The 27,094-nt window shown below is 43.1% G+C and overlaps 1 protein-coding gene across 1 annotated transcript in view; it reads left to right on the top strand.

Annotated features, from left to right (window-relative positions):
• Positions 1 to 27,094, top strand: part of CFTR (CF transmembrane conductance regulator) — a 256,140-nt gene that overhangs the window by 153,322 nt on the left and 75,724 nt on the right. Inside the window, exons 12-16 of the mRNA XM_063927222.1 lie at positions 15,335 to 15,429; positions 16,941 to 17,027; positions 21,226 to 21,958; positions 23,952 to 24,080; positions 26,987 to 27,024. Coding sequence (XP_063783292.1) covers positions 15,335 to 15,429; positions 16,941 to 17,027; positions 21,226 to 21,958; positions 23,952 to 24,080; positions 26,987 to 27,024 — 1,082 coding nt within the window. The remainder of the gene's footprint in view (positions 1 to 15,334; positions 15,430 to 16,940; positions 17,028 to 21,225; positions 21,959 to 23,951; positions 24,081 to 26,986; positions 27,025 to 27,094) is intronic.

The raw sequence follows: 27,094 nt of genomic DNA, 5'->3' as shown, positions 1-27,094 counted from the left end.
CACAAGGGGACTCGCTGCCGGTATTCCGCCAGACAGGATGCCGCTGGAGGTATACTGACAGCCGGCATCCCGTCTGCTAATATATCATACCGGACCCGGAAGATTCTAGGTACTGCTAATAATCCTTCATCTGTAGATTGAAGTAAGCTAGAGGAAGTAAACAGGAATTGGAAGCTGCTTCAGGTACCTTGGACCCAGTGACTGCGATGAGGTGAGGCAGGTGAGACGGAGCCTTTCCTATCATACTCCAGTATATGCCAGAGTTTTGACTACATAAAGTATATGAAAAATACAAATAATATATTATACATATCTTCTTTGTATTATATTGTATTGTATTCTAATCTAATCATACATATATTGTATTCTGTTCTAATCATTTTTATAGTCAAAACTCTGGAGCAAAAACTCTATGGCAGGTGATGCAGCGCCTCCCCTGCCTGTCTTTTCTGCACAACTCTGATCAAAGCTCACTTAATTTCCAGCAGTATATACTGCTGCACCTGTGTATAATGCCCACATGAACCCTTGGGCTTATATATTGTGTCTAAATCTAGCTCTAGTACTAGCCAGTGCCCCTGAGAGATTTAGCTCACCGCACGTATTTGGCCCTGATTATGTAGGGCTTGAAAGTCAGTACATCTTACAGGAAGCCAGTGAAGGCAGAGGAGAAAAGGTGCATATTTCCCAACTGTCCCTACATTCAGAAATGTCACATGAAAGAAAGTGTTTCTGTATCTGCAAAGCGTTTCTTGGTGCAACGGACTGCTTCCTCAGGAGACCTGTCGCACCGAGAAATGCGTTGCAGAGACAAAAGTGCTTTCATGTGATTTTTTTATTTATTTTACATTTCTTCATTTTATGATTTATCATCAATATTTCTTATTGCCTATGCTTTTTGTAATGTAATATATATACAGTATATATATATATATATATATATATATATATATATATATATATAATTGGTTTAGAAGCATTCTAAAAACACCTGATTTTTTAACAAAACTGTTTTTTAATAGACTAGACTAGATTTGTATTCCCCATTATTTATTAATTTATACACTGCGAGTGGGACTAAGGCCCTCATTCAGGTTGGTACGCAAAGTTCGCACAACAATCACACTTTGATTGACGGCGGGTTTGGGGTGGTGGTGACTGGGCTTGCGATGTACTGTTGTGGGGGAGTGGTCCAGCCAACCGGCAGAAATGGCCAGACCATTTTCAGGGCAGCTGCACGACGTCATGGAAAAAATGGCGGCGGGCTGCCTGCTGCGATGGCAAGGGGCATCCACAGTTGCTGCGGCACAATTGCAATTACATTACGGTTGCAGCTGCTGGCGGTGGGTAGCATACTGGATGGCCCCCGGCGTGCAACAGAAACGATTGCAAATTCTGCTTTTTAGCATGCATCGTCACCGACATAGTGCATACATACTGGACGATATCATGAATGATGTGTCGGTATCGACACCATCTTCCACTTTATCGTCTAGTGCATTGGTTCTCAATTTTTTTTTAATCACGGCGCCCTAGAGTATCAGTACTGAGAATTTTAGAAATAAATATTAAATTAAGTAATTTGTGCCCTTATTTATCAATGAGTGATAAATTTCACTGTGAGTGATAAATTGCATCAGCCAATCAGCTCCTAAGTTCCATGTCACAGGCTGTGTTTGAAAAATGACAGGAGCGGATTGGCTGGTGAAATGTATCACTCATAGTGAAATTTATCACTCATTGATAAATAAGGGCATTGGTTTATATGTCACCCTTAGGTTCAGTTGTGTGGTGAGGGACAGGATTTACTTTTGTTTGTCCACATGTTTTATGATTGACAGCCACCAGCACTGGTTTTGCCTATTGCATTGACCACAAATAATTAGAATTGGTCCTGGACCACCAATCCACGGCACCCCAGAATGCAACGGTCTAGTGTGTACCCAGCACTACTATTTTTAAAGAAAATATAAAGGTATGTGATATCCAGCACCGGAGAAACTCACACACAAATAGTTTTATTATATTTGGTATTATTCAGTTGGCGCCAGTTAGAACATCTGCTTATACATCTGGTTAGTTAACAGCCGATACTTCAGTCTGTTCCAGTTGCAAGCCAGGTGACCTGGAAAACGTAAGCTGTTTGGGGGTCCTGAGGACTGTGGGCCAGATGTATTAACCTGGAGAAGGCATAAGGAAGAGATAAACCAGTGATAAGTGCAAGGTGATAAATGTACCAGCCAGTCAGCTCCAATATGCAAATTGACAGTTAGGAGCCGATTGGCTGGTGCGTTTTATTCCTTATGCCTTCTCCAGGATAATACATCTGCCCCTGAGTTTGAGAACAACTGCATTAATATAGTAGGGAAGTGATGTCCGCACTGTACACCACAAAGCATCTTGGTTTGCCAATAACTGGTGAGCTAAAGGAGAGTGGTTAAATTCAGTAAATACAATGGAGGAAGTCTCTCATGATCTAGGATAAGCTAAAACTAATAAAGCATACTGAAACATGGCAATCCCCAATCACCTGTAAGTAGTCTGAGTTCCTGCCAAGTGAGATCATGGCAACAAACAGACCGGCTCAATTTTTTTAAAGTGGAGAATCTTTGCAGACCAGCATGTCTGCAGCCTGATACAACACTCTCCCAGTCAAGGTGCAGTACATTTGTAATCTTCTTTGTTCTTTGCTGATAAGCTGTCCTCTATCTATGCTAGAATTCCAATAGTGTATCAAATCAGTGCCAGGGTTATAAAAGATAAGAGGTAAGTATGAAAGAAATTATGTCAAACGCTAATAAATTTATTAGTTAATTCCACATATAAAAACACAATAAACAAATCACACAGCCTATGTTACAAGCCTGTAAATTCTGTATGAGCAATTTAGACTTGGACTAGCTTGCTTTGACCCCTTGGATGTAGAAGGCATTGTTAAATTATCCTAAAGTTGTGTTGCACAATCTTAATTAAGGCCCTAATGCATACTTGCCTACTCTACCAGAATGGCCAGGAGGCTCCCAAAAATCGTGTGACCCTCCCAGCCCCTCGGAAGAGCAGGCAAGTCTCCCGATTTCAGGGGTCCCCCCTGCCTGGCCGCCCACTTAGCGAGTAAAGTGGGCAGTCCGGGCAGGCGATGACGTGATTCTTGTTGAATCGCGTCATCATAGCCACGCCCCCTGCTGTATAATGCCGGTAATAGCGGCATTACACAGCAGGGGGCGTGGCTCACATGACGTGATCCATCAGCCACTCCCCCACCACACCTCAGCCATGCCCCTGTTCCACCTCTGGCCCATCCCCCTCTTCACGTCACATCACTGCCCGCCCCGCTGCTGAGCCGACCTGGCTGCTCTCTCCCGGAGAGAGCAGCCATAAAGTCGGCAAGTATGGCCTAATTCAGTGCATAATTGCCTACTTTTGAAAAAGCATTTCAGGGAGATGTGAAAGTAACACCTATCAGCGCGGACGTGTACTGCTACATCTGAGAGGTGTTTCATAAAAATGACTTACATCCAAATGTAAATGAGCCCCAAAGTTAGTAAGATCTACTTGTTGAAGAAAAGACACGGATATTTTGTAGGATTTGTTTGTGTATTGTTTTACAAGAGGTCCCATATACTATAAGTGGGCATGAGAAACATTATTTAAAATGCATGTAGCCATATAGATCATTGTGCCTTATAATGTGCAGGAAAATGGCACTGATGATCCTATTTGAATGTATGTATTTTTTAATTCTTATTCTCCCCAAGAATATAATAGCTGCATAATGGGGATAAGGTGCAATCAGGGAGATTGATGGACTATTCAGGGAGTTAGGGAGATTACTACTATTTCAGGGAGTCTCCTGCAGAATGAGGAGATGTGATTCAGAGTGTGATCGCCATATGCACTGCAAGGGGGACAAATATAACATGTGCAGAGAGAGTTAGATTTAGGTGGGGTGTGTTCAAACTGAAATCTAAATTGCAGTGTAAAAATAAAGTAGCCAGTATTTACCCTGCACAGAAACAATAAAACACACCCAAATCTAACTCCCCCCTGCAGTGCATATGGTTTTGCCGAACTGCTAACAAATTTGCTGCTGTGATCAACTCTGAATTACCCCCTAAGATACGGACCTAGGGGGTCATTCCGAGTTGATCGTAGCTGTGCTAAATTTAGCACAGCAACGATCAGGCACTCAGAAATGCGGGGGGACGCCCAGCACAGGGCTAGTCCGCCCCATGTCAGTGCCGCCCCCCCCCCCCTGCAGAAATGCAAAAGCATCGCACAGCGGCGATGCTTTTGCATCTGAGGAGTACCTCCTGGCCAGCGCATCTCCTGCGGCTGGCTGGGAGAACCTCTTCACTGCCCGGGTTGCTGCGGCTGCGTGTGATGTCATGCAGCTGCCGCGGCCCGCCCCCCCCCCCAATGGTCCGGCCACGACTGCGTTGGCCAGACCGCGCCGCCGTCCAGCCCCCTCCCGCCCAGCGACCGCCTCTGCCTGTCAATCAGGCAGAGGCAATCGCTAGGCAACCACGTCCTTCGGCCGTCTGGCATGCGCCGACGCACTGCTGCGCCGACGCACTGCGGCGACGGCACATGCGCAGTTCCGACCCGAATGCTGCGCTGTGATAAACTGCAGCCTCAACAAAACCCTTATAATAGGATATAATGATGTAAATGGTTCATATTTGCCATATTAATACAACTCTCTTTACATACATGCATTTTTTCTAAACTACTAAAGGAAGCAGTTGACAGACTGCATCTAAAAAAAAAAAAAACGTTTTAGACCCTGATTGTATGGATAATATGTAATATATTTTAATAATATTTCTGGAAAAGGTTATTAAGAAAGTGGTTGCACTCCAACTGGAAATCTTTCTGTCTACCTATGATATTTATGATCCATTCCAGTCATGTGTACGTAATGATATGCTGATGACAAGAGACAGAGGTGATTGTTCGATCATCTTGGATGTCTTTGTAGCATTTGATACTGACAGGGGTGTAACTCCCAGAGGCAACAGAGACGCCTGCCTCCGGGCTCCAAGCCCAGAAGGGGCAATTGCATGTATAGTAGCACCTGTGTGGTTCACAGCGGAATCCAAGTATAACTTATAACGGAGCTCTGTGGTGCACACGCTGCTGCTGCAGAGTGAAATGGTTCTGTCCCAGGAGCTCTGCAACCCCTGCAATAGGGTACAGGATGGCTCCCGCCTGGTACCACTCAGCCTGCACTGCAGCAAGTGATGGTGCACACGCTGCTGCTGCTTAACTGTGAGATGGGACCAACTGGTGAATGTTGATTCTGCATGATGCAGATGGCTGCATCACAGCGTAGCTGGAGCCCTGCCAATTCACTGAGGGCTGCTGTCCCTCTACACTGGCTGAAAGCGATATCTATATAATTCTGTAAATCATATTTATGTATCTATAACACACACACCATATTTGTTTTCCTTTTTTTTAAGTGTGGGGGGGGGGGGGTCACCAAACTCTAACTTGCCTCCAGGCGACTGGGATGAACTTACACCCCTGGATACTGAGGACCATAAGCTCAGCTTTACCTTTTTATTGGATATTAATTAGAGATGTGCACTTGAAATTTTTCGGGTTTTGTGTTTTGGTTTTGGGTTCGGTTCCGCGGCCGTGTTTTGGGTTCGACCGCGTTTTGGCAAAACCTCACCGAATTTTTTTTGTCGGATTCGGGTGTGTTTTGGATTCGGGTGTTTTTTTCAAAAAACACTAAAAAACAGCTTAAATCATAGAATTTGGGGGTCATTTTGATCCCAAAGTATTATTAACCTCAAAAACTATAATTTCCACTCATTTTCAGTCTATTCTGAACACCTCACACCTCACAATATTATTTTTAGTCCTAAAATTTGCACCGAGGTCGCTGGATGACTAAGCTAAGCGACCCTAGTGGCCGACACAAACACCTGGCCCATCTAGGAGTGGCACTGCAGTGTCACGCAGGATGGCCCTTCCAAAAAAAACACTCCCCAAACAGCACATGACGCAAAGAAAAAAAGAGGCGCCATGAGGTAGCTGTGTGAGTAAGATAAGCGACCCTAGTGGCCGACACAAACACCTGGCCCATCTAGGAGTGGCACTGCAGTGTCACGCAGGATGGCCCTTCCAAAAAAAACACTCCCCAAACAGCACATGACGCAAAGAAAAAAAGAGGCGCCATGAGGTAGCTGTGTGAGTAAGATAAGCGACCCTAGTGGCCGACACAAACACCTGGCCCATCTAGGAGTGGCACTGCAGTGTCACGCAGGATGGCCCTTCCAAAAAACACTCCCCAAACAGCACATGACGCAAAGAAAAAAAGAGGCGCAATGAGGTAGCTGTGTGAGTAAGGTAAGCGACCCTAGTGGCCGACACAAACACCTGGCCCATCTAGGAGTGGCACTGCAGTGTCACGCAGGATGGCCCTTCCAAAAAACACTCCCCAAACAGCACATGACGCAAAGAAAAAAAGAGGCGCAATGAGGTAGCTGTGTGAGTAAGCTAAGCGACCCTAGTGGCCGACACAAACACCTGGCCCATCTAGGAGTGGCACTGCAGTGTCACGCAGGATGGCCCTTCCAAAAAACACTCCCCAAACAGCACATGACGCAAAGAAAAAAAGAGGCGCAATGAGGTAGCTGTGTGAGTAAGATAAGCGACCCTAGTGGCCGACACAAACACCTGGCCCATCTAGGAGTGGCACTGCAGTGTCACGCAGGATGGCCCTTCAAAAAAACACTCCCCAAACAGCACATGACGCAAAGAAAAAAAGAGGCGCAATGAGGTAGCTGTGTGAGTAAGGTAAGCGACCCTAGTGGCCGACACAAACACCTGGCCCATCTAGGAGTGGCACTGCAGTGTCACGCAGGATGGCCCTTCCAAAAAACACTCCCCAAACAGCACATGACGCAAAGAAAAAAAGAGGCACAAATAGGTAGCTGTGTGAGTAAGATAAGCGACCCTAGTGGCCGACACAAACACCTGGCCCATCTAGGAGTGGCACTGCAGTGTCACGCAGGATGGCCCTTCCAAAAAACACTCCCCAAACAGCACATGACGCAAAGAAAAAAAGAGGCGCAATGAGGTAGCTGTGTGAGTAAGGTAAGCGACCCTAGTGGCCGACACAAACACCTGGCCCATCTAGGAGTGGCACTGCAGTGTCACGCAGGATGGCCCTTCCAAAAAACACTCCCCAAACAGCACATGACGCAAAGAAAAAAAGAGGCGCAATGAGGTAGCTGTGTGAGTAAGATAAGCGACCCTAGTGGCCGACACAAACACCTGGCCCATCTAGGAGTGGCACTGCAGTGTCACGCAGGATGGCCCTTCCAAAAAACACTCCCCAAACAGCACATGACGCAAAGAAAAAAAGAGGCGCAATGAGGTAGCTGTGTGAGTAAGGTAAGCGACCCTAGTGGCCGACACAAACACCTGGCCCATCTAGGAGTGGCACTGCAGTGTCACGCAGGATGGCCCTTCAAAAAAATACTCCCCAAACAGCACATGACGCAAAGAAAAATTAAAGAAAAAAGAGGTGCAAGATGGAATTGTCCTTGGGCCCTCCCACCCACCCTTATGTTGTATAAACAGGACATGCACACTTTAACCAACCCATCATTTCAGTGACAGGGTCTGCCACACGACTGTGACTGAAATGACGGGTTGGTTTGGACCCCCCCCAAAAAAGAAGCAATTAATCTCTCCTTGCACAAACTGGCTCTACAGAGGCAAGATGTCCACCTCATCATCATCCTCCGATATATCACCGTGTACATCCCCCTCCTCACAGATTATCAATTCGTCCCCACTGGAATCCACCATCTCAGCTCCCTGTGTACTTTGTGGAGGCAATTGCTGCTGGTCAATGTCTCCACGGAGGAATTGATTATAATTCATTTTAATGAACATCATCTTCTCCACATTTTCTGGAAGTAACCTCGTACGCCGATTGCTGACAAGGTGAGCGGCGGCACTAAACACTCTTTCGGAGTACACACTTGTGGGAGGGCAACTTAGGTAGAATAAAGCCAGTTTGTGCAAGGGCCTCCAAATTGCCTCTTTTTCCTGCCAGTATAAGTACGGACTGTCTGACGTGCCTACTTGGATGCGGTTACTTATATAATCCTCCACCATTCTTTCAATGGGGAGAGAATCATATGCAGTGACAGTAGACGACATGTCCGTAATCGTTGGCAGGTCCTTCAGTCCGGACCAGATGTCAGCATCAGCAGTCGCTCCAGACTGCCCTGCATCACCGCCAGCGGGTGGGCTCGGAATTCTGAGCCTTTTCCTCGCACCCCCAGTTGCGGGAGAATGTGAAGGAGGAGATGTTGACAGGTCGCGTTCCGCTTGACTTGACAATTTTCTCACCAGCAGGTCTTTGAACCCCAGCAGACTTGTGTCTGCCGGAAAGAGAGATCCAAGGTAGGTTTTAAATCTAGGATCGAGCACGGTGGCCAAAATGTAGTGATCTGATTTCAACAGATTGACCACCCGTGAATCCTTGTTAAGCGAATTAAGGGCTCCATCCACAAGTCCCACATGCCTAGCGGAATCGCTCCGTGTTAGCTCCTCCTTCAATGTCTCCAGCTTCTTCTGCAAAAGCCTGATGAGGGGAATGACCTGACTCAGGCTGGCAGTGTCTGAACTGACTTCACGTGTGGCAAGTTCAAAGGGCAGCAGAACCTTGCACAACGTTGAAATCATTCTCCACTGCGCTTGAGACAGGTGCATTCCACCTCCTATATCGTGCTCAATTGTATAGGCTTGAATGGCCTTTTGCTGCTCCTCCAACCTCTGAAGCAAATATAGGGTTGAATTCCACCTCGTTACCACTTCTTGCTTCAGATGATGGCAGGGCAGGTTCAGGCGTTTTTGGTGGTGCTCCAGTCTTCTGTACGTGGTGCCTGTACGCCGAAAGTGTCCCGCAATTCTTCTGGCCACTGACAGCATCTCTTGCACGCCCCTCTCGTTTTTTAAAAAATTCTGCACCACCAAATTCAAGGTATGTGCAAAACATGGGACGTGCTGGAATTTGCCCATATTTAATGCACACACAATATTGCTGGCGTTGTCCGATGCCACAAATCCACAGGAGAGTCCAATTGGGGTAAGCCATTCCGCGATGATCTTCCTCAGTTGCCGTAAGAGGTTTTCAGCTGTGTGCGTATTCTGGAAACCGGTGATACAAAGCGTAGCCTGCCTAGGAAAGAGTTGGCGTTTGCGAGATGCTGCTACTGGTGCCGCCGCTGCTGTTCTTGCGGCGGGAGTCCATACATCTACCCAGTGGGCTGTCACAGTCATATAGTCCTGACCCTGCCCTGCTCCACTTGTCCACATGTCCGTGGTTAAGTGGACATTGGGTACAACTGCATTTTTTAGGACACTGGTGAGTCTTTTTCTGACGTCCGTGTACATTCTCGGTATCGCCTGCCTAGAGAAGTGGAACCTAGATGGTATTTGGTAACGGGGGCACACTACCTCAAGAAATTGTCTAGTTCCCTGTGAACTAACGGCGGATACCGGACGCACGTCTAACACCAACAAAGTTGTCAAGGCCTCAGTTATCCGCTTTGCAACAGGATGACTGCTGTGATATTTCATCTTCCTCGCAAAGGACTGTTGGACAGTCAATTGCTTACTGGAAGTAGTACAAGTGGTCTTCCGACTTCCCCTCTGGGATGACTATCGACTCCCAGCAGCAACAACAGCAGCGCCAGCAGCAGTAGGCGTTACACGCAAGGATGCATCGGAGGAATCCCAGGCAGGAGAGGACTCGTCAGAATTGCCAGTGACATGGCCTGCAGGACTATTGGCATTCCTGGGGAAGGAGGAAATTGACACTGAGGGAGTTGGTGGGGTGGTTTGCGTGAGCTTGGTTACAAGAGGAAGGAATTTGCTGGTCAGTGGACTGCTTCCGCTGTCGCCCAAAGTTTTTGAACTTGTCACTGACTTATTATGAATGCGCTGCAGGTGACGTATAAGGGAGGATGTTCCGAGGTGGTTAACGTCCTTACCCCTACTTATTACAGCTTGACAAAGGCAACACACGGCTTGACAAATGTTGTCCGCATTTCTGTTGAAATACTTCCACACCGAAGAGCTGATTTTTTTGGTATTTTGACCAGGCATGTCAATGGCCATATTCCTCCCACGGACAACAGGTGTCTCCCCGGGTGCCTGACTTAAACAAACCACCTCACCATCAGAATCCTCCTTGTCAATTTCCTCCCCAGCGCCAGCAACACCCATATCCTCCTCATCCTGGTGTACTTCAACACTGACATCTTCAATGTGACTATCAGGAACTGGACTGCGGGTGCTCCTTCCAGCACTTGCAGGGGGCGTGCAAATGGTGGAAGGCGCATGCTCTTCACGTCCAGTGTTGGGAAGGTCAGGCATCGCAACCGACACAATTGGACTCTCCTTGTGGATTTGGGATTTCGAAGAAAGCACAGTTCTTTGCTGTGCTTTTGCCAGCTTGAGTCTTTTCATTTTTCTAGCGAGAGGCTGAGTGCTTCCATCCTCATGTGAAGCTGAACCACTAGCCATGAACATAGGCCAGGGCCTCAGCCGTTCCTTGCCACTCCGTGTGGTAAATGGCATATTGGCAAGTTTACGCTTCTCCTCCGACAATTTTATTTTAGATTTTTGAGTCCTTTTTTTACTGATATTTGGTGTTTTGGATTTTACATGCTCTGTACTATGACATTGGGCATCGGCCTTGGCAGACGACGTTGCTGGCATTTCATCGTCTCGGCCATGACTAGTGGCAGCAGCTTCAGCACGAGGTGGAAGTCGATCTTGATCTTTCCCTATTTTTGGAACCCCATATTTTAATAGGCACAACTAAAAGGCACCTCAGGTAAACAATGGAGATGGATGGATACTAGTATACTTATGGATGGACGAGCGACTGCCGACACAGAGGTAGCTACAGCCGTGGACTACCGTACTGTGTCTTCTGCTAATATAGACTGGATGATAATGAGATAAAATTTAAATATATATATATCACACTAGTACTGCAGCCGGACAGGTATATATTATGTAATGACGGACCTGCTGGACACTGTCTGTCAGCACTGCAGACTCCTAAAGTAAGCTACTAGTATCAAGAAGATAGAAAAAAAAAAAACCACGGGTAGGTGGTATACAATTATGGATGGACGAGCGACTGCCGACACAGAGGTAGCTACAGCCGTGGACTACCGTACTGTGTCTGCTGCTAATATAGACTGGATGATAATGAGATAAAATTAAAATATATATATATATCACACTAGTACTGCAGCCGGACAGGTATATATTATGTAATGACGGACCTGCTGGACACTGTCTGTCAGCACTGCAGACTCCTAAAGTAAGCTACTAGTATCAAGAAGATAGAAAAAAAAAAAACCACGGGTAGGTGGTATACAATTATGGATGGACGAGCGACTGCCGACACAGAAGTGGCTACAGCCGTGGACTACCGTACTGTGTCTGCTGCTAATATAGACTGGATGATAATGAGATAAAATTAAAATATATGTATATATATCACACTAGTACTGCAGCCGGACAGGTATATATTATGTAATGACGGACCTGCTGGACACTGTCTGTCAGCACTGCAGACTCCTAAAGTAAGCTACTAGTATCAAGAAGATAGAAAAAAAAAAACCACGGGTAGGTGGTATACAATTATGGATGGACGAGCGACTGCCGACACAGAGGTAGCTACAGCCGTGGACTACCGTACTGTGTCTGCTGCTAATATAGACTGGATGATAATGAGATAAAATTAAAATATATATATATATCACACTAGTACTGCAGCCGGACAGGTATATATTATGTAATGACGGACCTGCTGGACACTGTCTGTCAGCACTGCAGACTCCTAAAGTAAGCTACTAGTATCAAGAAGATAGAAAAAAAAAACCACGGGTAGGTGGTATACAATTATGGATGGACGAGCGACTGCCGACACAGAGGTAGCTACAGCCGTGGACTACCGTACTGTGTCTGCTGCTAATATAGACTGGATGATAATGAGATAAAATTAAAATATATATATATCACACTAGTACTGCAGCCGGACAGGTATATATTATGTAATGACGGACCTGCTGGACACTGTCTGTCAGCACTGCAGACTCCTAAAGTAAGCTACTAGTATCAAGAAGATAGAAAAAAAAAAACCACGGGTAGGTGGTATACAATTATGGATGGACGAGCGACTGCCGACACAGAGGTAGCTACAGCCGTGGACTACCGTACTGTGTCTGCTGCTAATATAGACTGGATGATAATGAGATAAAATTAAAATATATATATATATCACACTAGTACTGCAGCCGGACAGGTATATATTATGTAATGACGGACCTGCTGGACACTGTCTGTCAGCACTGCAGACTCCTAAAGTAAGCTACTAGTATCAAGAAGATAGAAAAAAAAAAAACCACGGGTAGGTGGTATACAATTATGGATGGACGAGCGACTGCCGACACAGAGGTAGCTACAGCCGTGGACTACCGTACTGTGTCTGCTGCTAATATAGACTGGATGATAATGAGATAAAATTAAAATATATATATATATCACACTAGTACTGCAGCCGGACAGGTATATATTATGTAATGACGGACCTGCTGGACACTGTCGTCAGAATGCGTTTATAAAAACACCACACGACGAGTGTTTAACTTTTTCAGGCAGACAATCACAATATACTGGTGGTCAGCAGACAATCACAATACTGGTGGTCAGTGGTCACTGGTCAGTCACACTGGCAGTGGCACTCTGGCAGCAAAAGTGTGCACTGTACTTAAATGTACTCCTGCTATAACTGCTCCCCAGTCTCCCCCACAATTAAGCTGTGTGAGCAGTGAGCACTCAGCAGTCAGATAATGATATACAGTATATGATGCAGCACACTGGGCTGAGCACAGATATGGTATGTGTGACTGTGTCACACTGTGTATCGTTTTTTTTCAGGCAGAGAACGGATTAATTAAACTGGTGGCACTGGTCACTGGTCACACTATCAGCAGCAAGTAGTACTCCTCCTATATGCTCCCCAAAATTTGTGTCTCTCTCTAGTACTCTAGTCACTCTAAACGGAGAGGACGCCAGCCACGTCCTCTCCCTATCAATCTCAATGCACGTGTGAAAATGGCGGCGACGCGCGGCTCCTTATATAGAATCCGAGTCTCGCGATAGAATCCGAGCCTCGCGAGAATCCGACAGCGGGATGATGACGTTCGGGCGCGCTCGGGTTAACCGAGCAAGGCGGGAAGATCCGAGTCGCTCGGCCCCGTGTAAAAAAACCTGAAGTTCGGGCGGGTTCGGATTCCGAGGAACCGAACCCGCTCATCTCTAATATTAATGGGTCTATTTACTAAGCATTGTATGGAGATAAAGTAAATGTAGATATTCAGCTCCTAACTGCCATGTTACAGGCTGTGTTTGAAAAATGACAGGAGCTGGTTGGTTGGTACTTTATCTTCGTCCACTTTATATCTGTTCAAGGCTAAGAAAATAGACCCCTAAAAACCAAATACTAGTTATTTCCACTGTTTCCACTGGTTGCTGTTCCATTGCTCTTCTTCTATGCCATGCAGGTGCTTAGTTAGCATCACTGATCAGAACTCGGCTGATTGACTAATTGGGATTGGTCCTATTGGGATTGGTCCTGACTTTGTAAGGATACCAGCAGTCAGTGTGGGACTGGGGTGTGAAGGGCCCACCGGAAAACGCAGTGGTAAGGGCCCAGTTTTAGGGGTGTGGCCAGTCTCCAAAGGGGTTGTGGCCTACCACATTGGTTTGCCTAACCATTAGAAAGTGCATGGTCTGGGCCCCTTGATAAATATATTTAGTAATTAATGCAAGTGCATACATGATAATATACCAGATTAATAGCAGAAATGCACTGCAGAGAATACACCACAGTCCCGTGCAGTATAAGGTGATATATGTTTAATGTATAAGTCAAGTGCACAGTCTGGAACCTGATCCATAGAGGAGGAGATGGGCCCCCCTGGCAGTAGGGCCCACCAGGAGTTTCCCCTGTACCCCTGTGGGCCAGTCCAACCCTGCCAGCAGTGCACTCTCAATGTCTTTTATATTGTTAGCTTACCCAGGCACTGAGCTCTGCATCTGTTTTGTAGTTTGCTCATGTACTGACTTTAATTTGCTCTAATTATGCGTGTTTGCTGCCTGCTGTATCCTCAGCCTGTTCTAAGATTAAATTTGTATGCCGCCTGCACGGGCCTCCCTTTTTTCTTGTCTATTGTCCAACCCAATCATGGTGTGAGAGCCCTACTATTCTGTTAGTCATCTGCCCTTTATTTTGGACTGTACTGTATTATTTTGCCTTTTACGTATGGTAACCATTTGTTTTCTGGTATGTACTCAGCATTTGTTCAAGGTACTAGACTTCAGTATTCTTTTAATGCACCAGTCTTTATATAAACCTACTGTATACTTTAGCACTATAAGATCTTGGGGCAACAGAATACTAGTGAGCACATAGCGCTTTCAAGGCATGCGCACCAAGTTTGTCCTCCCGGCATCCGTAAAAACCAATGAGGGTCAGCTTAAGGTGGGAGGAACAGGGGTATGGCGCTAAAAATCATATCATCATGGCCCAAAACCACACTACATGACATTATTGTAATTGCATTGTAAGTGGAGGGACAGCTATTATATAATTCATAGCGACTCACATAATCAAGCCTCCTCGCCACATTTCCTGTAAAGCGGGAGAATTATCTTATATCCCAGGAGACTGTTGAACTACACCAACTTCAACTCTCTCCCACAAATTCTGAGAAGGTCGGTAACTAAGAGACAGAGGGCTGATGGTGGGTGAAGTCTGGATGCATTACTATAGGGTTATTAGGAAGCTTGTGGCATACAATACATGTGAAGGTACAAAGTGGTGCAAGATGCTAACGGTTACAGGATTTTAGTTATAGCTAACAGATTATCATTTATATGGGATATTGTCGCTCCCCTTGTGTTAAAATGAACCAAGACTATACAAATTAGTAATGTGATGGATTGTATTGTAATGGATAAATAAATGATGGAACGGATGAAATGCATAGGCTGACCTTTTGACTATGTCAACATCTTGTCAATGTTGACCTAATGCTTGTTGACCATATTGACTGTCGACCTAGACACTGTAGATCTATAGTCCAGATCCCACAAGATACAGGTTTCAGCATTTCGACAGTTGTCCGATGACAGGAACTAAATGATAAAGTTTAACTCTACATTACAGTTCGACTGTAGCTCATACCCACATACACTATATCATTGTTGTTTTTTATAGGACATTTCAAAGTTTCCAGAAAAAGATAATACTGTTCTAGGGGAAGGAGGAATAACACTGAGCGGAGGCCAGCGGGCAAGAATCTCCCTAGCAAGGTAATGCTTTGGCTGCTTATTTTAGCCCTTCCAGCAGCATATCTTATAATAGCATTAGATTGCTGTATTCTTTGTATAAATGTCACACTGCAAATCCATTCCAATAATAATGCTGCTTCCTATGGTGTTGCTAATCCTCCTGTGAATGCAATTTATAATAGCATCTGGCACACATCTAAAAGGTCACCTTGATATTCTGGTAGCTACATATACAGTAGGATATATTGATTGTGATGGGGACTATACAGCTAAAAAACATATCAATTTGCTTTATGTAACTCATTAGAGATGAGGGAAACAATTAGTTCATTCATGCAATTTTAAATACTTTAGCTCCATGTACCTTTCTAAATGGTAGGAGATTAAGAACATATGAGTGTTAATAGAAAACAGTGTTGGCTTACAGTAGTTAGATTAGTAAAAAAAAAAAAAAAAGAGATAAAGGGGTATATTTACTAAGCCTTGTATGGAGATAAAGTCACTGGAGATAAAGTACCAGCCAGTTGGCTCCTAACTGACATGCCACGGGCTGTGTTTGAATAATGACAGTTAGGAGCCGATTAGCTGGTACTTTATCTCCAGCAACTTTATCTCCATCCAAGGCTTCGTAAATAGACCCCATAATATGCAAAGTAAAAGATCACTAACTAAAGACAGCTAAAGTATTAGGTCAATCAGTGTCGGACTGGGGCATGTAGGGCCCACCGGGGAAATGCAGTGGTAGGGGCCCATGTTTAGGGGTGTGGCTAGTCTGCAGAGGGGGTGTGGCCTGCCACCTCATTGGTTTGACTAACCATTAGAGTGTGCAACGTCTGGGCCCCTTCATAAATATATACCATAAATTCAGCTGCTGCATGCATGATAATGTACCAGATTAGTAACAGCAATGAACTCTAGAAAATACACCATAGTCCAGTATAAGGTAACATATGTATGATGTATAATTCAAGTGCACAGTCTGGAACCTGATACTTAGAGCAGGAGGTGGGCCCCCAGGCAGTGGGGCCAACCGGTGGTTTCCCCTGTACTCCTGTGGGCCAGTCCAAACCTGGGTGCAATAAGGAACTTCAGGAGGAGACATTGTCCTCGGCACAAGAGCTGATGATCATTTTTACATGAATATTTCTAGTTTGCGTGGCTCAGGCAATTCTGAGAACATGGTCGCGGGTATTAAACAGAAAGCTAGCGACGCGCATTCCTGAGATAACTCACTCCAAAGAAAGTAAGTGTACTTAGAGAATAACCGAAGCTTAGACCTGTTTAACAAAGGAAATATACAGGAAATAAAGCACAAGCATTGAACATGGAGATAGATCAAGTGGATAACTAGTAACTACACTCAGTTGCAGAGACAAAGTAACTTTATGAAGACTATTGGCAACGGAGGTCATAGAGTCAATAGAAAGTGAAATGTATTTTCTTATGACACATACTATTTCCATGTCATGCTGTAGGTGGAAAATTAGACAACTAACCAGAACCATTAATGTATTTTTTGTTTGTTTGCCTAGAGCGGTGTATAAGGACGCTGACCTCTACCTACTGGACTCTCCATTTAGTTACCTCGACTTGTTTACAGAAAAGGAAATATTTGAAAGGTATGTATGTATCCGGGATCATTTGCTGATAACAGCACACTTGAAATAAATGCAGCTGGAAAATTGCTCCGTGGTTTGTAAACCGCAGTAGATTAGTGTACCAGCAGCCAAGCGCAAACCAGTCTTCCTGTTAAGCATCCCAAACTCATTTTGGATTCCATTTCTATCACACAACAAGCCATAATGTGGGAGTGCCTGTGGAAGCGAAACAGATACTTGGACTAGGATTTGTTGAACTGGATGAGACTGACTGCAATGTACCAACGCATCTATATCTTCTAGAATAAATGGCAGAGACATTCCTGCACATGGCAGGTTATTCTTCTGCAAGACTACAAGCTGACAGCAATGTTAGCGAAACCTTGATTACATTCCACTGATATGATTATGAATGATCTATAGCCAGCACTACATTACACTTGTCCTTTTCATGTTCTACTGTGAAGATTACTCTCCAGAACTACAGATGTGTCCTCTTACATCATTGCTCATAGCGCACTATTTAGGCTCCTGAGTAGCGAGTTGTAATTAACATTATGGCGTGCATTATGTCCCACGCCATGTAATACAAAGTTTAACCGCTGGGTGGCGAATGCTCCACATTAAGACTTCAGTGCTAAATACAATGTTGTGGCAGTAGACAGGGAGAGGCTGGCCAATCACGTTCTTCCCTTTATAAAAATAATAATAATTATCTTCTACAAAATACAATGCCACGCTGCCGCCCTGTTCACACTATTAATTTTGTCTTTACATAGTGTACTAAGTTCTGAATTTTATTCGCATAAACAGCTTTATTATCACAGAAAGCATTCCAGGTTCTTTCCTATAAAATTGATAGAAACATGTCATCCACTGTACCACTCGGTTCCTATCTCATTCATATGACTTTCAGATGGTCTCCATTTCTGTGCCGCCATTCACATTATGCTGTATACTGTACACACAGGTCACATCGCATATACACCAGGGGTGCCTTCTCCTATCACAGATGCCTGTGGCCTAGCGGATACAATGAGCGGCTTGCAATGCTTGCTTCTTCGGGTTTGATCCCCAGCGGGGCACACAATTATGTTGTTTTTTTTTAATGTATTTATTTATTACATATTTTATTCAATACAGTTATTTGGTGTGTCGCTTCTTCCCTTTATAATTTTTTTCTCTACAGTACTCAATGCCACGGTATGCTGAGGCGCTATTCACACTGTATTGTTCCCAGTCTAGGCAGCTCCCTACACTACAGTATGCAACTCAATGCAGGCTTCTGCACCTCCCCCCACGATCACTCATTAGTATTCATTCCCACTGAGCTCACTGTATGCCTTTACCAAAGTATCTCCCCCAGCCACGCTGCCGCTCGTTCACGCTATTGATTTTGTCGTTACATTGTCATTATTCTGTGTACTAAGTTCTCGATTTTTTTTCGCATAAACAGCTGTGTTATCTTAGAAGCATTCCAGGTTTTGTTCCTATAAATTTGATAGAAACATGTAATCCACTGTACCACTCGGTTCCTATCTCATTAATATGACTTCCAGATGGTCTCCATTGCTGTGCCGCCAACTTAGTACACAAGATAATGACCAAATGAATCATGTGAACAGGGCAGCAACGTGGCATTGTATTTTGTAGAAGATAATTTTTTTTTAGAAAGGGGAGTGGATAATGGTTCTTTATGTCACAATAAATGTCAGCCAAAAACCGGAGATAACGGAAGCTCCCATCAAGCTCCCAGCAGCAGCAGGTCAGGGGAATGAGCAGAGGGGAGCTAATAGCAGTCAGTCATTGGCAGATCTGAGTGCCGTGTCCCGCCGCCGCTTATGGGTGATTGGGCCAGCGGATCCAGCACTGCTGACAGGGACGGGCTTTGATGTGCATTGAAGGCCCGGTCCCTGTCAGAGAGGCACTTGTATAAGTGCCACTTTCTTCCCTTTTTTCAATGGGCTTTTACAGCCCAATGCTTGGCCCCACCCCCCACTCTATTCCCGTTCCCACTGTCTACGGGAGGCACTGCTGTCAGTGACTCCCAAACTAATTTAATGAATTACAATGATTAGATTAATATTAGGAAGATACTTATGACACAGAATAGTTGTCATAAGTATCTTCTTTGTATAGTTGTCATAAGTATCTTCTTTGTATTATGTTAATCATTAATGACAGGGGAGGCACTGCCTCCCCTGACTGCACGTCCCTGGTGTATATCCCCCTTTACAGGTAGCAGAGATGGTTGTACATTTATTCCTGGGAGATAGGCTGATTCTAGGGTGGAATCAAAGCATCAACAGCTAAACAACAAAACAAGTAACTTTCATTTTGGTAAAACTGCAGAAGCGTCAGAATTAAAATGTGCAGAATGATTTAGATGACGGGGCATGTTCAAACTCAATTCTAAATAGCAGTGTAAAAAATAAAGTTGTCCAGCATTTGTGGCTTACGTGCAAAAGCAGCCACTATTTACCCTGCATTGAAAAGAAATAAATGTATTTGTACCCTTTGTAGCTGCAACATGGTTTGCTCCAGATACAAAGTTACTTGCCTTTTTGCTTTGCTTCCAACTCAGAATCAGCCCCAGAGTATTCAGTTTGTAATAAAATAAACATCGGTGCATAGCAGATAAAGAACTAACTACTGCAGTCATACGGAGGTGGAGTTTGCTGTTCCTCCTCCACCAACCAACTGGACCTGAATGCATGTGTCTGTTTTCTTGACAATTTATGTGAAATTACATTCATATGTATTTTGATGAAAAACTCATCCATAAGCTATTGATAAAATGCAAAACCTTTGTTTACTAATATTGACATTTATATGTGTATAGACATTTAACAGTACATTGTTAGCATTTGGTGTTTGCGCTTCATGGTATTAGGTTGAATGCTTTTGCCTAAACCCAACCTTTCCTATCTTCCATCTATCTTCATTTGGAAGAAAATAAGATTCTTGGTTAGTAGCACACTTTGGGGGATATTTAAATGTGTGAAAAGTCGGTTGGGTGTCTGTTTTTCCCTGTCTATTAGATAGGAAAAAACAGACTCCCAACTGACTTTTCAAACATTTGAATCTCCCCCTTTGTATCTTATTAATATATCTCTTAAATTAGAGTGAGATACAAAATTAATTTAAAAAAAATTACATTGTACTCCTCGATTGTATGCTGATCTGGTACAGTCCCAACAAACTTATGAGTCCACAATCAGCTTTGGGTGACTGAATGCTATACTAAGTACTAAGAGTGGATAGGTGCTCTTCATATGAAAACGAAAATTGAAAATTTATATTTCCTGCTTAAATTGCTTACTGTGTCCTTAGTTAAAGGTGTGAACCTTTAGAAATGTATATAAAATATTCACTGTAATAATCAAGAGACCATACACAAATACACAAAAAACTGCCAAAGTATTTATTTGTAAAAAAATAGTGTCACTCTAACCACTTTATTGCACTGTGACCTATACATATGTAGGATGATCGTTAACTAAAAAATAATAATTAAACAAAAAAGTTTTCCATAAAAAATTTACTTACTTCTATACTAAGACCGATAGATCCACTAGATCCACTATCCTCCTTATCCATATATATAAAAATCCAGCGGATATGTACACCCCTGATGAAGTCCTTTGAGGACGAAATGCGTTGGGTTTGATGAAAAATTCCATCTGAATAAACTACATTGCATGATGGACGATGTGAAACAATTTTAATGGATATTGGTTTTGATATGACATATCTCTTTTAAATAAATTATTTGTACTATATGTCTGCCATCTGCTGGTCATAAGTTTGGAAAAACAATTATATTGTGCACCCTCATAATATTGTTTTCTATTGTTTCTATTTTGACCCTCTACTAGTGGGAGGGTTTTTGTGAGGTGCAGCCACATTGTAGCGCGGGATAAAGGTAAAACCCTTTGCTCCATCCCATTCTTACTTAACAATCTTACCGTCTAGCAAAGTCTTCATCAGAATTTCTGAATTATGACATTAGACAAGAAAATTAGCAATTTTTAGACATTGACAATATTACAAATCTCTTTAGCTAATCCATTTTTTAGTCTGTGTTAGCTATCTTTTTATCTCTCTCATATATACATGATTACAAATGTATGCATACTTTAAAATATACATGTCCTCCTTTTTTGAATACATTTTGACAATAGCTTATCTGTTTTCACCTGCTTTTTCTTTGGTTTAGCTGCATTTGTAAGTTAATGGCCAATAAGACCAGAATTCTAGTTACCTCGAAGCTGGAGCAGCTTAAAAAAGCGGACAAAATACTATTATTGCATGAAGGCAGCTGTTATTTCTATGGAACATTTGCAGAACTTCAAGAACAACGTCCTGACTTCAGCTCACAGCTGATGGGATTTGATTCTTTCGATCACTTCAGTGCAGAGAGAAGAAACTCAATATTAACAGAGACTTTGAGGCGATTCTCCATTGACAATGACCCAGTAGCTGTCAGAAATGAAGTCAGAAATAAGTCATTCAAGCAAGCTGCAGATTTTATTGATAAGAGAAAGAACTCCATTATCAATGCTCGGAAATCGAGTAGAAAATTTTCTATCATGCAGAAAGCTCAGCCACAAATGGGTGGAATTGAAGAAGAATCTCCCACCGAACCAGGAGAAAGAAAACTGTCCTTAGTTCCGGATTCAGAACAAGGGGAAGCTATCCTCCCAAGGAGTAACATTCTCAACACAGGCCTAACTTTTCAAGGTCGAAGAAGGCAATCGGTATTGAATTTAATGACGGGTACATCGGTTAACCAAAGTCAAAGCGCATTCAGAAGAGGAAGTGCAGCAATTAGAAAACTTTCAGTTGCTCCACAATCCAAATTGTCACCAGAGTTAGATATTTACGGCAGACGTTCTTCACAAGACAGTGTCATGGAAATAAGTGAAGAAATTAATGAAGAAGATTTGAAGGTAGGTGTGTTGCTAACTCCATAATATGTGTTAACACAGTGTTTTAACAGTTTTGATCTATTCAACTAAAAATTTTTTTTGTGTGGGCCCTAAGTGATTAACCAGTTGATAAGATTTTGGTCAGAACTAGATACTTGACTGTTTGATGACCACCAGCCTTAACGATTTTCTCTGGGCAGGATGGATTCATGTTTTACACCAAACTATGGGCCTAATTCAGATCTGATCGCTAGCAACTGATTTTTGCACTGCCACGATCAGATAGTCACCGCCTACAGGGGAGTGTATTTTAGCTGACCAACTGTGCGAACGCATGTGTAGCAGAGCTGTAGAAACAGAATTTGTGCAGTCTCTGTGCAGCCCAGGACTTACTCAGCTGCTGCGATCACATCAGCCTTTCCGGGACCGGAATTGACATCAGGAACCTTCCCTGCAAACGCATGGACACACCTGTGTTTTTCCAGACACTCCCTGAAAATGGTCAGTTGACACCCACAAACGCCTTCTTCCTGTCAATCTCCTTGCGATCGCCCGTGCAAACGGATCCGTAGCACAGACCCATCGCTGAGCGGTGATCTACTTTGTACCCGTGCAATGCACCTGCGCATTGTGGTGCATATGCATGCGCAGTTTGGACTTGATTGCCCGCTGTGCGAAAACGCACATCAGTGATCAGGTCTGAATTACCCCATATGACCGACGGAAAGTATCCGGCATTTCAGTATTCAATTAGTGGCCAAATCCGACAGAATTTGGCCGTTCCCGACAATGCTAATCCGACTTTTTTTTAAAAGTCAGATTGACATTGTTGGAAACGGGGCTAAAACCTGTCGGAATTGGCAGCGAATCCGACAAAACACGTGGATCTGCGGCTAATCCGCTGATCCATGTGTTTTCAGACAAGTCGGAATTGCCGACCTGTCAGAAAAACGGCAACCCAGTTGAATATATTGGAACACTATCTGACCTAAAAAAGTCGGAAACTGACGTCTACCCGACAAGACGGCAGTTCTGACTTGAATTGAATACCCCCCTAAGTTTTTAAAGAAGTAGTCACTGAGCAAAGGGAGCTGTGTAGTGAAATCAGCATTTATTTAAACTCATCGCTCAAACTATTCATTACAATAATAATTTAAGTGCATATCTCCTGTTCATTGTGGTTTACCATACTGTTTATTTTTTCTGGGAAGGTATTGTTTGTTCATTTGTTGCAATTACCAGCAGGTAAGCTGTATTTAGACTTTTTTATGAAAGCACTTAGCAAATTAGCCTTTGCATTGCTTCATTTTGCAAATACCTATAGGTGCAACAATATTAGCTTTTTTCATCACTTTTGCACGCACTTAGGGGGTCATTCCGAGTTGATCGCAGCAGGAACTTTGTTAGCAGTTGGGCAAAACCATGCACACTGCAGGGGGGGGGGGGGCAGATATAACATGTGCAGAGAGAGTTATATTTGGGTGGGGTGTGTTCAATCTGCAATCTAAATTGCAGTCTAAATAAAGCAGCCAGTATTTACCCTGCACAGAAACAAAATAACCCACCCAAATCTAACTCTCTCTGCAAATGTTATATCTGCCCCCCCCTGCAGTGTACATGGTTTTGCCCAACTGCTAACAAACTTGCTGCTGCGATCAACTCAGAATTACCTCCTTAACTGTGCATTTGTTTAAAATGCTTGCTTTATTTACCATGTACTGTAACTTGACTTATCAGGCTTCATAACATCCATGCTTCCTCTTTTGGGCGTGTTTAGGAAAGGAAATCACAAGATATTTCAGTTATTTTGAGAACTTATTAATTTCCTGTTAGTTATAGATTTACATATTAGTGAATTTGAGCTCCTTTGCATTTGACAAGCTTCTCCTGTTATTGGTACCAAGAAAACAATGTTGTATTTAATGTACCTCACTACACACTACTACATTCGTTTATTTTATTTGAAATGCATATAAACAGAAGCTAAGTAAGTTACGCTCGTCTTTCTTTATAGGAATGTTTCTTGGATGATACAGACAGTGCAACACCGACTACAACATGGAACACTTATTTCAGATATGTGACTGCTCACAAGAGTTTAATCTTTATCCTTTTACTTGTCTTACTCATTTTCTTAGCAGAGGTATGTACACTAAAGATCGAACATATAAGTTGAAAATATACATTGGTTTGGTTTATTATTATGCAGTCTCTTGAGGTTATCCATAATGAAGAAGTTGGCACTCAGGAGATTTCTTTTAAAAAGTGAAGTATTTTCTTTATTCCTTCCAACGTTTTGAGCGTCAGCCCATCACATAACCTCTCTTGAGCTTATATATTATCACAGTAAAAAATGAAAAATCCCATAACAACCATTAAGACTTTTTTTTTCCTATTGCCTAAAACAGCTTGTACAATATTGGTGTTTGTGGCCCCAGAACAAGTAATACTCAAAATTAGTGAATAATTACACAGCCCAACACGTGTTTTGGTGCCGAGGATTTTTGAACTGATTTTATGTATATTTGGTGAGCTGATTTCAAATATAACATTAATTTTCACCTGTCAGCTCTAATTTTTCAGATATAAACATCATCTGATTTGTGTTACCCTATTTCATGTTAGGCCTATGATTAACATAATAAAACACAAAACGTTAAAAAACATAGTCTAAAAATATTTTCTAGATTATTTTAGTGACATCAATAAAACTAACATTACAGTAACACTATAGTGACTCAAATAACACTTTTTCTTCAAAATAATAAAATTAAACCATAAATGAAAAGAAAATTAGTTTAGGAAGCTTCTTTTGGGGGACATTCTTGAATGGACTTTTTTTGGACAGTCTCTTTGTAAATTCCAGCTGTAATCTGTCATCATATGTATATCCCATCTTCCCTGGTAGCGATCTTCTATTGTTTTAATGTCCTGATGAAATCTCTCACCTTGCTCTTCGCTCAATCACCCAAATTTTCTGGGAAATGGTCCAAGTGGCTGTGTAAGTAATTAACTTTTATGCTTATATTACATCCAAGAATTTAATTTAATGAGCATGTTGTTTACTAGCTCAGCATAGTTTTGAGCTTTGTGGCTGCCCAGAAAGTTTCTAACAACCAGGACGAATGACTGACGGTTGCCCAGATGGTGATGTGCCACGGCCTGGGCATGTGCAAAAAGTATAGCTGATAGATAAAAACTGTTTTTGTATTTGGAATTAACATGCCCAATATAACCAAAATCAATACTAACATTCCTTGGAACCAAAAAAAATATTTTTTTGGGAGGGTGTTATTGGGTATCTGCAGATATCTGATCAGCATATGACCACTGAGGGCTCATGTGTGGTCATCTGATAGACACACTGAATAGCATCCATCTGATATGACTGACTACATTTGTCTACGCGAGCCTCCTATGTTTGTACCAAAACTTTGAATGGGTCCTGTTGCTTGAAATTCAGGCCAACACTCGATTTAGATTTAATTGCTAGTGACTGCTACATGTTACTGCATTTTTGTACTTTCCACTTTCTTAGTAAAAGTCCCCTTTTCTCCCATGAGAAAGAGAATGCCAACATAAGTTTGAATATCTACAGTGATCACAATAAATAACATTATCTTAGTTACTGCTCATTTAGGACTGTATCCAACTACCTGTAGTCAATTGCCATGGGTAATTGTATCGCTGGGTACTATTCAGTTAGCCCCGATAAGCCGACGGTATCTCCGATGCTGTCACTTATTGGGAATTATGCTTCGGGTGCCTCAGGCATGCGAAACATAATCCGCGATAACTGCCCTTTAGACCAGCAATAAGTGCAGCAAAAATACATAGGTTTGTAGCTTTTTCGTCGGACCTCTGTGTTTTTACACGAAAAACGAGTGTTTTTTGCACAACCTAATTGGATAGGGGTGATAAAATAAAAGTAAAACACCTGTTTTTCACGGTCGTAGCACTATCTCGGGTAATTGGATATCCCCCTTAGTAGGGGTTTGACCTAATTTGGGAGTCTTTCGAGATTAGTGTAAATCTGTGATCTAGAATTATTATGTTTTTCACATGTTGCTCAATACTAGTGTCAGTGCTCAGGGCTGTGTATGCTGGTTGGCCAGAATGGCACTCGCCAGAAGCTCTAGCCATGGGTGGGTTGAGCTGCAAATTGGGCTCTGTCACGAAGCTTCTGTGGCTCACAAGTGCAGTGTGCATGAGGTCATAACCTTGCAACACAGCTTCATTGAAGTTTTAGTTAGTCAAGTCTTACCATTGGTACTAGGACCTCCGGTTATGCTATAACTAGTGCTCAGTGCATCTCATCTTTTCATCTAGTAAGATTTAATGGGTGGTCTTCAGTATGCTGAATGTCGGGATCCCGGCGCACAGTATACCGGCGCCGGAATTCCGACACCCGGCATACCGACATATATTCTCCCTCGTGGGGGTCCACGACCCCCCTGGAGGGAGAATAAAATAGCATGGCGAGCGCAGCGAGCCCGCAAGGGGCTCCTTTGCGCTCGCCACGGTGTCGGTATGCCGGCGGTCGGGCTCCCGGCGTCGGTATGCTGGTCGCCGGGAGCCCGGCCGCCGGCATACCATACTACACCCGATTTAACTTGTAAATAAAAAGATACAAATTGCTTTCAAACAATTGTTCTGCTCAGAAATGTTCATTATGTAGTTCATTCAGTTTACTCAGTGGTGTTTATTCATTCCATGTTGTAGAATTCACATGAACACGCATAAACACAAATGGAAACTGCATGTTTATATAGACCTATTAATGTGCTACTAGCTACCAGCTTATCAAAATTATGGAACAACATAACAGTAATGTCAGTGCCGGCTGCTCTGCCTGAATGGAGCAACACTTGAATTGCTCCGTCGGGTGCCATCTAGTGGCCGCCGGCGCGCAAAGTATTTGAATTCCCCCCATAGAGGTAAGGAGCTGCGTTAGCATTTTATTACATAGGATAATCATTGCTGGAAACTGAAAAATAAATGTACATTCTATACATCTGAATATTAACTGTGTATTGTTCTGGTTTGTAGGTAGCGGCTTCGTTAGCTGGTCTGTTACTTATTAGTGAGTAAGTATATTCTTCTGTTACTAAAGAAATCTTTAAATGCCTTAAACCTTTATATTGAGTTGTGGACAGT

This window comes from Pseudophryne corroboree, chromosome 6 (assembly GCF_028390025.1).
Source record: "Pseudophryne corroboree isolate aPseCor3 chromosome 6, aPseCor3.hap2, whole genome shotgun sequence".
Lineage (NCBI taxonomy): Eukaryota > Metazoa > Chordata > Amphibia > Anura > Myobatrachidae > Pseudophryne > Pseudophryne corroboree.
The sequence above is the reverse complement of the archived record's forward strand: the minus strand, read 5'-3'. Positions and strand labels throughout refer to the sequence as shown.